Source organism: Centruroides sculpturatus, unplaced genomic scaffold (genome assembly GCF_000671375.1).
Source record: "Centruroides sculpturatus isolate CEXI.00-Female unplaced genomic scaffold, Cexi_2.0 scaffold751, whole genome shotgun sequence".
NCBI classification, from domain to species: Eukaryota; Metazoa; Arthropoda; class Arachnida; order Scorpiones; family Buthidae; genus Centruroides; species Centruroides sculpturatus.
In genome coordinates, this window is record NW_019385814.1 from 315393 (window position 1) to 330082 (window position 14690).

The following is a 14690-nucleotide window of genomic DNA, read 5'->3' on the forward strand; positions in this document are numbered from 1 at the left end:
TTATACAGTGTTGTCACTCATCTAACTAATGTATATACAATTCATCTTTGTTTTATTAACGTGGAATTTAAGACTTGCTATTTTGTTGGAAAAAAAAAATGCCTAGCAGAAAGGGTAAGAGTAAAATTGGTCAGGTAAATTATAGATCTAAAAGAATAAGAACAACTGAGACCCTGAAGGCCATGAAGTTTGACTTCAGCAACAGCAAATAAGAATGGCTTTGTCAAAAGCTGCAAAAACAGCATCACAACGTCAAACTCAGTATAAACTACTTAATTCGTAGAAATAGCAACTTTTCTTGAATTTCTTGAAATCTCCACTCTTCCCAATTTTTCAATCTCTACTTTCTGATAAAAAGTATTGTCATGCTTGACAGGGAAATTTCTAGTTATTCAGATTTTATAACCCATTTTAATCAATAATTATACAAATTAAACAAAAACTTACTATTCTTAAATGCAACAAAACAATACAGTAATACCCCAAACTTACGCAATAGGTGGGACCGAGCAATAACTGTGTAAGTCGGGGTATAATTTCGCAATTTGTGTAAAATCCAAGTAGGATGTATATAAGCTAATAAATGTTCTCGTTAATCTTATCTCGTCTTTTGATTCGTTCATGGTTACAAGAAATCACCACATGAGTCTCTCAAGGCTCCGTTGATATAACAAACACAGAAATAAATAACACAAAATGTAGCTATTTGTCAATTCCACGCGACGCGTCCGAACATGTAAGCTGAACAATAGTGTGGGGGGGAGTGAGTAATCAAGAGTTGCGTGCCGCTCAAACAAAAGATGAATCGACGAGATTTGAAAATCGTGTAACTCTGGGTTTGCGTAAGTTGAGGTATTACTGTATTAATAAAAAAATGCAAAATTTAATTATTTTCCATTAGATGTTAATGCAAAAATAAAAGCTAAATTACATATAACTTTTTATTAGAAAGTATCTAAGTTATCTGTTCATATCTGTCTTCTAAATTCACTCTATTTATATACAGTAGAGCCTTGAAAACTCGGCACTCGATAACCCGGCACTCCAGATAACTCGGCCATACCCTGGCAGGGCAAAAAAATCCTTAGTTAATTAATTTTCATTATAGACAGCTTTATGCGTCAAAGTATTTTTCTGAGGTCTGTCTTATCAGGTAAATTACTGTACACAGTGCATTCATTAATTTTCATTTTCATGTAGTAAAGGCTCTATGCCTTCATAAAGGACATACTTTTCCTTTGTTTAAGGGTATTTGGGCAGTTTATTCTCTGTTGTATTCTCAAGTAAACAATACATACAAGTACAGTACAGTATTTTCTGAGAAAACACTCATACTTATTTTTTTTAACCCCATTCCCAATAACCTGGCATTTTCACAAACTCGGCCACACTTCGGTCCACATTAGGCCGAGTTTTCGAGGCTCTACTGTATCAGAAAAATAATATTTACAGCACTTGGAACTATTCAACTGTTTTATATTTTCAATTATCTAACAATTTTTAATGACAAAAAAGAATATATTAAATATTATGACAATAATTTTTATTTTTTAAGTACATTACAACTTAATTAGATAATTACTGTATTTACCCACTTATAAGACAATCTTACATTTAGGATGAGGTGTGACTTTAAAGATCAAATAAAGAAAATTAGATTTATTAATACAATTGTAATTTTATTTTGTTTAATCACAAGTAAAATATCAAATGAATGTAAATGCACACATTATCCCACAAAAATTACTGGCATTTTAAACTTTAAGGAAAAATCTTGTAAAATCGACAACATAATTTGTTCATGTAAAGCTGGACAGTTGGGAAAACTTTCTGCCAAATCTTAACAGTTGAATCCACTCTTTGTCGATTACATTTATGGATTTCTCTGAATTCTGATTTCTGAATAATCATCTGTTTTCACGTGGGAATGGATTAAAACTTAGGCTATATCGGGCTCCCTGTAATTTTGGAATTTCAATCTGGAATTCAATTCAAACGCTTTGCTGTTCTTATTGCTATTCATCTTTACTCCTGACAATACACAAGAATGATTCAAATAACCCAGATAAAACAGTTTTGTTTTTAGACACCAGAGGGTGAGAATCCAATAAAAAATGCAAATACACTGTTTACAAAAATTATTGCAAAAAAGGCAAAAAATCTTTTTGCTTGCACATATAGGATGACCTAGGTTTTTGAAGCAGTGAAAAATGAATAAAAACTTCATCTTATATGCGAGTAAATACAGTATTCTTTAACTCAATTCAATATTGTTTTATTTAGATCTGGATTACAAAACTAATGATATTTTTCAGACTCGAGAATTATTGACTAATAAGTTAAAAATGTAAATTCTGTTGCCTAAACTAAACAAACCTCTGAATTTAAACTATATACACTAATGTATGAATAATATATTTAATTTCATTCATTTTATAAACTGCTGGAATAAATATTAATAATATTCTTTACTTTTAAAATTTATAAAATTTTAAGACAAATTATAAAATCTTTCTTATTAAAAACTAAACTTACTTGTTCTTGATAACTTTTACACTTTTGCTGCAACTCTTTTATTTTACTTCTATAAATAAAAAAAGAATTCAAATTATTTTTATCTGATTAATTAATTAATAGCATTTTAAATTATTATAATTATGTTAATTATTATTTGAGAATGTTGTAATATACATTAAAATATCAGAAAATGCACTCAAAAATTTCTCAATAAATGCACATTGTATAACATGGTACATATCCAACTAATATTCAAATTCTTCCTATACTCACCTACCTATGTTATATTTGTTGTCACTCCTACAGCAGCCACAATTCAACTCATAGATAGATAGATAACTACTGCAAATTACTCATATTGCACAATGATGAGTAGTTCCAATTCTGAAACAGCAGAACACAGAACACCTTCTCTATTGTGGAGTTCCCATTTTCATTTATGGTACTTCCTAGAGTTATGACATTTGCATTCAATGGGAGACGAAACTCATAAGTTACTTATTGATTGGTTTATGCCTCATACTTCTTGGATAATAATGAACATAATTACAGTAATTGAAAATGATAGCATTGGAAGATGTATATACAAAATATATATTTATCTAACATAATAAGTAAAAGACACCAGAATAATTCATGTCAATATCAATTTAAATCTAAAGCCAAACTATTAATAATGAATAAATTTTACACATTTCTGAATTCTCATAAAACATTATACACATTTGGTTTATTGCAATATATTCCTCAGAAGATCATGTTTACAAAAAAGTATTCATTATTACAGGCATATCCCAGATTACATACATTATGTGTTCACGTGTTCTATCAAATATTAATAGTAGTTGTATTGTGAATTGCCATTTCCCATTCTTAAAAAACAAAATTTTACCTCATGGAAAGTTTTTGACCAATAACCAATATGATTTCATGTTTCACCATTCTGGAGAATGAATGCCCTTGTTAAATTGTATGATATGCTTCAGCAAGGAAAGAAGAAGAGATTGATGGCTCTGTTAATATTTCTATATGTCAAAGACACATTTGACAATGTGTGAAGACCCCCAATTTTAAAAATTATCAGAGATATCAAAGTATACAAAATATATTCTACTTGCTCAAGCATTTCTTAAAAGACAGCTAACCTTAAATTGGACTTTGTTAAAAAACCTGCTCCTTAAATAAAAGCTGTCCTCAAGGCTCAGTATCTGGACCCCAATTCTGGAATGTTATTGAAAATGACTTTCTAATTAAATTATCAAGTTAATGTTTCTGCTCATCAGTTATAAAATCAGCTACTTCATTAAAAAATAATTAATTAATGACAATTTGGCTAACTTTTCTTAAAACCCAGACCTTTTTGATCTTCCATAACACCTAGATATGCACAAAAAGCAGACAAGTGGCAACGTTGGAACAGACAAAGTGTCTATCAGTGGAAATAGCAAAGTCGGATCATGGTAGGGGCAGAAATACATGACAGTGATATCTGTTGTTTGTTTTATCGTGAGATAGTCATAACCTAAGGTACAATCAATAATAGTATATTGATATTTTAAATCCCAATAGGATTGTTATTTTATTTTCTAGTATGAATCTTCTGAAGAAAATATTGTTTAATCTTATCTTCTCTTTCTTTTTGAAGTTCATAGTTTCATTTTCAGTTCCTCAGTTTTATATAGAACAATTTATCTATTATTTTTATGTAATTGAAATTCAATGATATAAAAAGAAATAATTTCTTCTATGATCTTGATCACTTGATATTAATAATATCTAAGATTTTAAAATAACTTACTATTGTTTTTTTTGTGTAATATTTTTACACAAAAGTGAGAAATTGAAATAGCATAAAGAGATTTGAAAAATTTTTTTAAAAATAGGCAAGAATGAATTTCTGAAGAAAAGATTTGCAATAGACTATTAAGTTTGATACATGATTCAGTTTAATAAAGGATACGCAATCTTAAAAAATCTACAATATTGAAGGCTAAATAGAAAAAAATTCACAACCACAGTTAACACTAGTGGAGTTGACCTTTCTTTATAGGCTCTTCTCAACTTATATTTATATAAGTCATTCAAAAATTCCTGTGATACCAGATATTTGTAAAATAAAGAGTAAAAAACCATTATATTACAAAAACTTTTAAAGGACTTGTAAATCTTGGCAAAGAAGTGCCTATAAAGAAAGATTGACTCTGCAAGTATTAACTGTGTTCCAGTGATTGATGTTCAGAAGACTTCAAAAATTATTTGAATTTAGTCTTCAATAGTGTACATTTTTTCAAATATATTTCATCCTAAATTTTTAATCTTTATTTTACAAAATATTTTAAATAAAATTATCTAACATTTAAACACATCTGTTAAAAAGAAATTTCAATATTCAATCTAGAATTAAAATATACAAGCAAATAAATTAACTTCAAGATTAACTTTTTCTAAACATACAAAATGTGTTTAATACTCATACATTTCTAATAACTAAACTCTCAAAACTATTTTAAAAAATCTTCATGTCTTAATTTGGAAGCTAACACCGAGGACCCAACTTAATTCATAAACACCAATTCCAATAGATGGCAATTTTAGTACACTTTTAAAAAGATATTTAAAAATTAATCTCATAAATTTTGCAATTACATTTTCATGTATTTTCATTTAATTACAAAATTAAAAGTTTTTTCAAAATTGATTTTGCATATTTAATAAATACTAGCTTACCCGTTGCGCATTGCTGCGATTTCAGAAGAAAGGAAATTCAAGCAAACTCGTTATGATAAAATTCAATTTACATTTTATTATTTTTATTGAAACTTATTATTATTATTCATTTTCATCGGGAAAACATTTCAAAGTGTTGTTTCAATTCTATTTATTTATTGGAGTGTTTGTGGATACACGATATTTTTTGTTTTTTCCTCTGGTGTGTACACGAATAAATCGGAAGGTTTTTCGACGCGTGAGCCGGCCACATACAGTTGTCCATGCGAGAAGCACGGATTCTCCAAATTTAGCCCACACACTCGCTGCGATTGTCAGAAGTGCGATATTCCCCATTTTTATATATATTTTTAAATCCTTTATAATTTTAATTATTTAATTGCTCCTTCCTCTCTTCCTTGGCATGTTGTGAAATTTCTGATAGTTGGATAATAAACCGTTTTATTGTAATTTGTCTTTTTAAATTATTTTGAGTCGATATTAAAATTTGGAAAAGGGGGGATACCTAGATCGGTAAAATACGCGAATTTCTTCCTACAACTTCGGTTGTTGTTCGGGGTACAGTTAAGGTTTTAACGAAGTTCGAGCGAATACATAATTAGCAAAAAAAAGTTGAAATAAAGTGATTAAACAAAACTTATTATAAATATCGTAAATAACAGTTCACAAATGCATATATAGAGATATTTTTTGAAGGGGGGAAATGGTCTTCACAATTTGAAATCGATCGAACACACTGTGCGCGAATGCTCGTGTAAACGCGCGCCATCTATCGTAGGATAAATGTACTTCGCGGGAGTGTATTAAAAAATTAAAAAAACTTTCCAAAGTTTTATGGCATGGCAATCGTACTATGCCACAAACTTTCGCCAGAGTATATTAAACAACTTCCCAAAGTTTCATGGCAATCGGATAAACGGTGTGGTAATGCATGAAAGACAGACACACACACACACACACACACACACATTCATTTTTATATATATAGATTTTTCATTAATAAAACATAATGTATTAAGAAACACAAACAGAACAAACTATAAACTAATGAATTTTTTCTGGCATTTTCTAGACACACTGATAATGTACCTAGATGTCAGATACATGCATGTACAAAAATCAAAAAATGAAATTTGCAACTAGTATTCAGTACAAATGGATTTGTGACTTTTAGAACTGTAATGCCCAAATCAGACCTATGGCACAGGTTAATCCAGCCAGCAACCATATTTGATTCATCACTTATAAATGATAGAAGCAAGTTTAATTATTTTGTATATATGGAATATACAAAATATTTGTGGCCCACATACTTATGACTTATGCAATTTGGCCTGCCAATTGAAAGTTTGGGCACTACTGTTTTAGAAGGTCAAAGTATTTTTCATGATTTTATACCTATTTCGAAATATTAGTATTATTATGTGATTGTGATAGTCTATATTTAAATGTCATTAGAGTAAAGATTTTTATATTTTCTTTATTATAATATGTGCAAATGTCATCAATAATTTATTAAAAAATTTTCTATTTTGATTTTTATGTAACATATTGTAAATCAATAGAATAAACAGTACTACTAAAATATCCTAAAATAAGTATACCATTTCTTCTTAAAGAAAATATCTATTATGAAAATTAATATAAAATTTTGAATTGTTATAAAACAGTTTGATAGCTATCAAAACTGATTTGTTTAATGTCTCAAATACAAACAAAAAATGGGCTTTATTTCAAGCATAAGAACAAATGAAATTTGTAACTAGTATAAAAACTATTCAAAGCAAAATGCAAAACATCAAACACCAACAGTTGTGTGTGCTGTGTGCTATTTTTAGATAGCAAGATACAAAAATGATTGTCACACTACTTAAAGTGTTATTACCATATGATATCTCACAAATATCTGCAAATTTTTTTAAAAGAACACTGTAAAAAAATCAGCATTTATATATAATGCTTATGATTTAAACAGCAAAGTAAGGAAGTTATTCATTTTCTCAGACTTCTTATAAAATTTTAACACATTTTTAAAAAAAATACTTTTTAAAAATTCATAGATACTGTAAATTTTCTGAATTAAACAACAGTTAAAAACATTTTTATCAACTAATATACTAAAGACAATTTTATTAATACATGTTCATATACCATATTTACTTGCATATATGATGAGGTTTTTATTCACTTTTCACTGCTTCAAATTCCTAGATCATCCTATAAGTGCAAACAAAAGATTTTTTGCGTTTTTGCAAATAATTTTTGTGAGCTATGTTTTTTATTGGATGCTCACCCTCTGGTGTCTAAAAACAAAACTATTTTATCTGGGTTGTTTAAATCATTCTTGTGCATTGTCAGGAGTAAAGATGAATATCAATGGGAGAAGCAAGGCTTTTGAATTGAATTCCAGATTGAAATCCAAAATCACACGAGAGCACGATTTAAGTTTTAATCCATTCCCACATGAAAACAGATGATTATTCAGAAATCAGAATTCAGAGAAACTCATAAATGTAATCAACAAAGAGTGGATTCGACTGTTAAGAATTGGCAGAAAGTTTTCCCAACTGTCCAGCTTTACATGAACAAACTATGTTGTCGATTTTACAAGATTTTTCCTTAAAGTTTAAAATGCCAGTAATTTTTGTGGGACAATGTGTGCATTTACATTCATTTGATATTTTACTTGTGATTAAGCAAAATAAAATTACAATTGTATAAATAAATCTAATTTTCTTTATTTGATCTTTAAAGTCACACCTCGTCCTGTATGTGAGGTTGTCTTATATGCAAATAAATACGATATCAATAAAAATAGCTTTGCTATAGACATACCTTTCAATTTCAACCATAAATTCATTTTCTTCCTTTATATGTTTAATTATTTCATTGGCTTCCCTTTCCATAATTTCTTTCTGATGTTTTAAATCAGCTTTTGATCTTAAAATCTAAAATAAGAGACAAATTAAGTGTTGTTAGGTCAGATTAATTAACAAAATTAAATAAATCAAATGATGATAACCCCAAAAAGTGATATCGTTTCATTTTTATAATTTATTATTATTCTCTTTACAGCTTGTTTCTATATAACCAAACTTCAAAATTCAATAATTTATAAATTTCAAAAGGAGAGTAAAAAATGAAATCTAAAATGGAGTCTTTTTTGCTCATCTTTTTAGTTTTTAAATGGCTTTTATTAATCATTTCAAAACACAATAAACATTAAATTAAAACTTTAAATATTAAAAACAAAAATCATCATTAAAGCAAACAAATTACTATGTTAATTTTTTAATTTAAAACTTACATTAAAAAGAATTAAATTTAAAATTAATTTCATTTATGATAACAATCTATAGTATATAATTTAATCGAAAACATTAATATAATATAATTATTTAAAATTTATATTAAAAAATTATCAATTAATTAAACATTTTAAATAAAATACAGTGTATTTGTATATAAAAATTAAGACAAATCATGGAAAATAAGATTAAAGATTGATTAGAGAGAGTTTAGACTAACCACTAAAGCAGCCTAAGAAAGAAAAACATGGAGTAAAAATTTTAAAACCATTCAAAATATTTATCAACTGTTGTCTGCACAGCTTCTATTTTTTTTTTCTTTGTTGAGTTTTCTGTAAAAGTTGAAAAATTAAAACAGAAATATTTGCAGAAATTACATTAAATGTGAAAATAAAAATTAAATTATCCAAATAAGAGTGCTGCACTAAAAAAATTAAGATTCACTTTCACCTACTAAATAACAATGGACAGATGTGGATAGAAGAAATTGATTCAGCATTGTCAGCTCTGTCTAGCTGACAATGATAAACTCTCAGAAAAAAAGCACAGGAGTTATTGTAAAAATCTTCAAACAGGGTGAACAAAATTGTGCCCCCCACACAGCCATACATATAGAAATTACCTCTGAATTTTTTTGCATTTCTCAATGTTTTAAGGTCCTGATTCCAATGTAAAAATCTTCAAGGGTCATTTTTTGACCCATTGCCATACTTTCCCTCTGTTATATATATATATATATATCCATGATATATTATGTCATGGATATGACAAGAACAATGTAAGAAATCTATCTCATAAAATAAACAGTTTTGTTTGTAGAAACAGTCTTGCTTCACTGTCCACTTTATCCATATATTGTACAACCTATCATCCTTCTTGTCATCCTGAGTGACATCTCTTTCTCTAAGAGTGTGTTGACTGCATTGCCACATTCAATATCTGGACTATGACGAAACCTCATGGAGGTCATCAAATGAATATCAATTTTATACTCTCAGAATTAAAAAATAATTTTTATTGGTGTAATAGTGAATAAAAATGTTTTTACTTTCCTGGCTGTTATATATATATATAACAGCCAGAAAAATAAAAATGTTATATACTGTTAAAAATGTAAATGTTAAAAATGATATATGTGGCAATGCAGTCAACACTCTCTTAGAGAAAAAGATGTCACTCAGGATGACAAGAAGGATGATAGGTTGTACAGTATATGGATAAAGTGGACAGTGAAGCAAGACTGTTTATTTTATGAGATAGATTTCTTACATTGTTCTTGGCATATCCATGACATATTTCTAAATTAAGAGGATCCAGGTTTAATTTGAGTCCTGCTCAACAGTCACAGCTGATTGCAGAGACAATGTTTAGAGGCAGACGATGGTTTACAGATCGGATAGACCACTGTTTAGAAAAATTTCATTGTAGAGACGGTGTTTCTTGCTTGCCACAATGTAGACAGCGATTAGAAACAAGTTATTTGACCTATTTTCTAGACTCACTAGACAGCAGGTTTAGAGGACTTTTTAATTTGAGTGGTAGCTTTGTTCGTGGAAAAGTTTAGATCAGTGTTTCTCAATGGGGGCAATATCGCCCCCATGTGGGCATTTTTCCACATTGAGGGAGCAATTAGTAACAATTTACATTTTGGGGGAGCAAAAAGTGTGAGATTAGCTGGGGGTACAACTTGGAGCACCACTTAATTGGCACAAATCGCAAGATTTGATCTCAAAATTTTTAAGGAGTGCTTTAAAGTGAATAAGGATATAGACAGTAAAGTCTAGATCATGTCAGGATGTTGACACCAGTTAATCAGTTTTATTACACACGCATTAACATGCATTATCACTAACTTCTAATAATGAAGAACGCAAGTAACCTGAATAAGTATAAGTGTGAATATCTAACATTAACCAAGCCATATTTATAAAATAAACTAAAACATTTAATAAATCAAAAATATCAAAAGTATACAAATGAATGACTAACAAATCGCACTTAAACCTAAATCTAAATAACTAACTTAAACCTAATCTTATTTTAAACCTGACTGACGCATGAGAGAGAGTTCACATTGATCTAACCGTTATCATATTACCTTCTCAGTTCTTTCAATATTTCAATGTATGAGAATCTTCTTTAATTACGGATAATCTTCTTATATTTTCTATGGCACTTTCTTGTAAAGATAACTCTTCTTATGACGGTCTCGTCGTATAACTGACTCTATATATCATATGGAGGACTCTGTAGTATGACTTTCAATTAACAAACTCATAGGACCAGACTTGTATGACAGACTCTCTATATCGTATGGAGAACACTTTGAATGGCAGACTCCCTGAATGGCGATCTCCCTTCGTATGATGGTCTCTCTTCGAATGGCAGGAAAATGTCCCTTTTATATCGGCCTTCTCTGATGGCTAAGTAGCGTGTGCAAAAGCTGCATTTTTGACTCATCTCACGAATCGGCTGTGGAAAGGAAATCAACTTCCTTTCTAAAATCGAAAGTTTCTTTTGATATCCGTTTTTGTAAAATTCGTTGAAGTTTAAAATATTATTTTCTATTAATTTATAGATCTTTTTCTCTCCTTGTTTTGACACAAAATGACTTTCTTCCAATTTCTAGATTCTCACACTTTGTTCGTGGAAAAGTTTAGATCAGTATTTCTCAATGGGGCGATATCACCCCCACGTGGGCGTTTTTCCATGTTGAGGGGGCAATTAGTAACAATTTATATTTTGGAAGCCAAAAAACAATTTTCTGGGCGATACAGTAAAACATTATATTAAGAATAATTGGATATTTTATTCGTTATATCATACAATAATTAAACAAATAACATTATACTAGTCACTAGTCTATTCAATGCAGTACAAAATTTAATGTTAGCCTTGGCCCTTGGCATTGGAATTTTGAAGTGAAGGGGGCAATACTACGTAACGGCTTTATTGAAGGGGGCAATACTACATTGAAGGGGGCAACGATTCGTTAGAGGTTGAGAAACACTGGTTTAGATAAAAATGGATATCGATCCTTTGATAAATATTGTAAATGGTACGAATGGACAAAATTATTCATTAATTAATTGCTTGGAGCAAAAATAACAAAATTAAATACTTTCAATTTGTTTTAAATCTTCCAATTCTGATATTCAAATGGGTGAAGACTTAATTAATTTAAATCAGATGCATTGATTTACAATTCCAGAATCATGTCGGTTATAAAATGTTAAAGCATTTCAGGGTCATTGTTGTTAATCCCCTAATCAGAACATTCTGTTAAACAAATGAGACAATTTTAATAATTACCGAAATCTTTTTATAGAAATAAAAAAATGTAATAGTAATAATATAATATTTAAAATTATTCATTTAGACAGTTATGAAGAAAGATAATAACACAATGATGAAATAATTCCTTAAAAATCTATTCCAAAGACAAATTTTGAATTAGATATAAATTTTCTAAATATGGATTTGTTCGTATTTTAAACTGTGTTGGCGATGAAATTAAATATCAAAATGAAAAAGGATTGTCATTAATTTCTGAACAATGGTTGTTGACAGCCATAACATTTTATTTCCAGAAGCTTTCTGAATATAGCTGGCGATCTTTTCTGATGTCACAAACAAATAACCCAATTGACCAAACGACTCCTAAAACAGGGGAGTAATGGCGAAGAAAGTAAGAGCCAATATTTTGCCGAAGTTCATGTAGAGGACGTTCAGAAATAGATGATCATTATCTTTGTAATGCATTTTAAACCACAATTCAGCCAGCCAACGTCTATAGGCCATTCTGTTGATAAACATTGTTTAACGTAAACTCTGTCTGTGCAATTGGCTGTCAATGTTCTACAAGTATGAATAATTACCTGTATTTATAGAACATTGACTGTTTAGCAGGATTGTGGTCTTGTCATTGAAAAAAAAAAATGGTAGCTGGCTGTAGGAAGGTCCAGTGAATGCTTTCAACGCACTTCTAACACTGAGATGTGATGGTCAACTTTACCACTGGTCAGACACCTCAAGTGATGAAGGCGATTGTAAATGACAGATCTCAAGAAGTAAAGATGACAGACTTCATGTGAGTTGAGAAAAAGATCAAAATGTAACAGATGACCTGAAGACTTTCTGGCTTTTGATGTAGGGTACCTGATCAGAGAAAAATCCTTAAGACAGCAATTCTGATTGGTCTTGATCTCTCAACCTCTCTTTCTATGGGTCTCCAAGTGAAAATTCAAGCCCAATTTAGGCTGTGGGAGAGATCAATTGTCAATGTTTCATATCATCAAATTCCAATCCCAACCAAAAATAGTTGATCTTACAACTTACATTGTTTAATTCAGTTCACGTCAAAATGTAAACTTTAACTAACAATATTTTATATCTTTTAAATAATTTTTTCATATTCTAAAACTTTTTAAAACAAATTTTAGTGAATAGTATGGATCCTCACATTCATTTAATATTTTTAACAATACACACATTTCTTTGGTTCTTAAAAAATGACAAATGAAAACATTTTATTAATGATTAATAAAATAATAAGTTATCGCTATTGGAGTCATTATAGACCCAAAAGTAATGATAATTTACACTTCCTTTACCAAACAAATCTATGCCAAGCAAAACCTAAAATTTAAAAATACAAATTGTAACAGAAAATTCTTGAACTTCGGAATCATATAATTCACTCTTTCTATTCATAATAAATTTTATCTATAAAAATAAATATTTCACTTTTCTTATATTTAAATTATTTCAACATTTAATTAAAATAAAACANAATATAAAAGCATATCTTTATGTAAAAACTTTAAAGCATTAATTTGGTAATACTTTAATGAAAAGACACTCTTTTGAATTTATACTAATACTTGAAAATTTGTATGTATAGTTAAGGATTAATACAAATATTTCTCCTTTCAAAGTATTATCAAATATTTCCAACTTGTTGAGACAATAACATTCTTTTCAATTTCACTGTCATTATAACAAATAATAAATGCACTAAATACTGGATAATATTCAAAACACTTGCTCAACCAATCCAACTCATGAAACACAAATGAAATGGAGAAAAACAAAAATCTTTGATTGCTAGCAATCATCCTCAAATTAAAACTTATTTTGGAAATATACATCAAAATAGAATATATGATGAAATGTATTAATTTAAAATATAAAACAAATGTCTGATTGACCATCAGGTGTCATATATTTGTATCAGGATGTAAATATCTAGATCAGGGCCTCTTAAACTATGGGTCGTGACCTCATTTGGGGTCGCTTAGCGAAATCTTGGGGTCGCGAGATTTTAATGCAAAATATTGAAAATAATTTGTAAGAGTCAGAAAATGGCACGCTTTGTGTCATAGGTTTCATGAGTTGTGTCACTTCTGGTGCAGCGAGACAACGATTCAGCAACATTGATTGTNAAAAATATTCAAAAATCTATATATTTGCTTAATAAATAAATAGGAATATCTGCAGTATATAAACTGTAAATATTCAGATTCATTCAGTTCACTAAAATACTATCTTACCTCATTTTCATTTATTGTTAGATGCCTTTCTCTAACTTCGATGTCTGAAAGAGCTTGTTTTAACTTTTCTTCCATTTGCTGATATTCTCGTAACTGAATAAATTAAACATTTCAATCAATAAATTGAGAATATTTATAAGCTCACTTAAATTACTAATTCAAAGACCCAGTAGAACTTCATTTCAAATTCACTGTAATGTGGTTAAAATTTCTGATGGCAAAATGAAAAAACTGATTCTTGGTTCTTAAACTGGCTTGATTTCTGTTACATGAGTTCATAAGGATAAAATCTGAGAACTCTTAGTATTTGAATATTTAGCCCAAGTTCTCAAAAACAAGAACTTTTTAGAATCAAATGATCTCAATTCTTGCATTTAAATATTTTAATCTTTACTTAAAAATCAGTTTAGATTAACTTAGATTAAATCTTTAGTGAAGTTCACCTTAACTTTGGACTATTGAACACTAATAAGTAATTCACAAAAAAATATAGTCCAAAGAAAGGCATAACTTATTAAACCCTTACAAAATCATTATTATATGTTATAATAATGACTAATAATGACACTATTAAAAGGCTGCTTAG

The 14690-nt window shown here is 29.0% G+C and overlaps 1 protein-coding gene across 2 annotated transcripts in view; it reads right to left on the reverse strand.

Moving 5' to 3' along the window:
- LOC111642282 (centrosomal protein of 120 kDa-like) overlaps positions 1 to 14690 on the reverse strand; it is a 91029-nt gene that overhangs the window by 11440 nt on the left and 64899 nt on the right. For both annotated transcript variants that reach the window (XM_023388613.1, XM_023388612.1), the window contains exons 14-16: positions 14105 to 14197; positions 8080 to 8192; positions 2536 to 2584 (exon numbers count right to left, since the gene is read on the reverse strand). In XM_023388613.1, coding sequence (XP_023244381.1) covers positions 2536 to 2584; positions 8080 to 8192; positions 14105 to 14197 — 255 coding nt within the window. The remainder of the gene's footprint in view (positions 1 to 2535; positions 2585 to 8079; positions 8193 to 14104; positions 14198 to 14690) is intronic.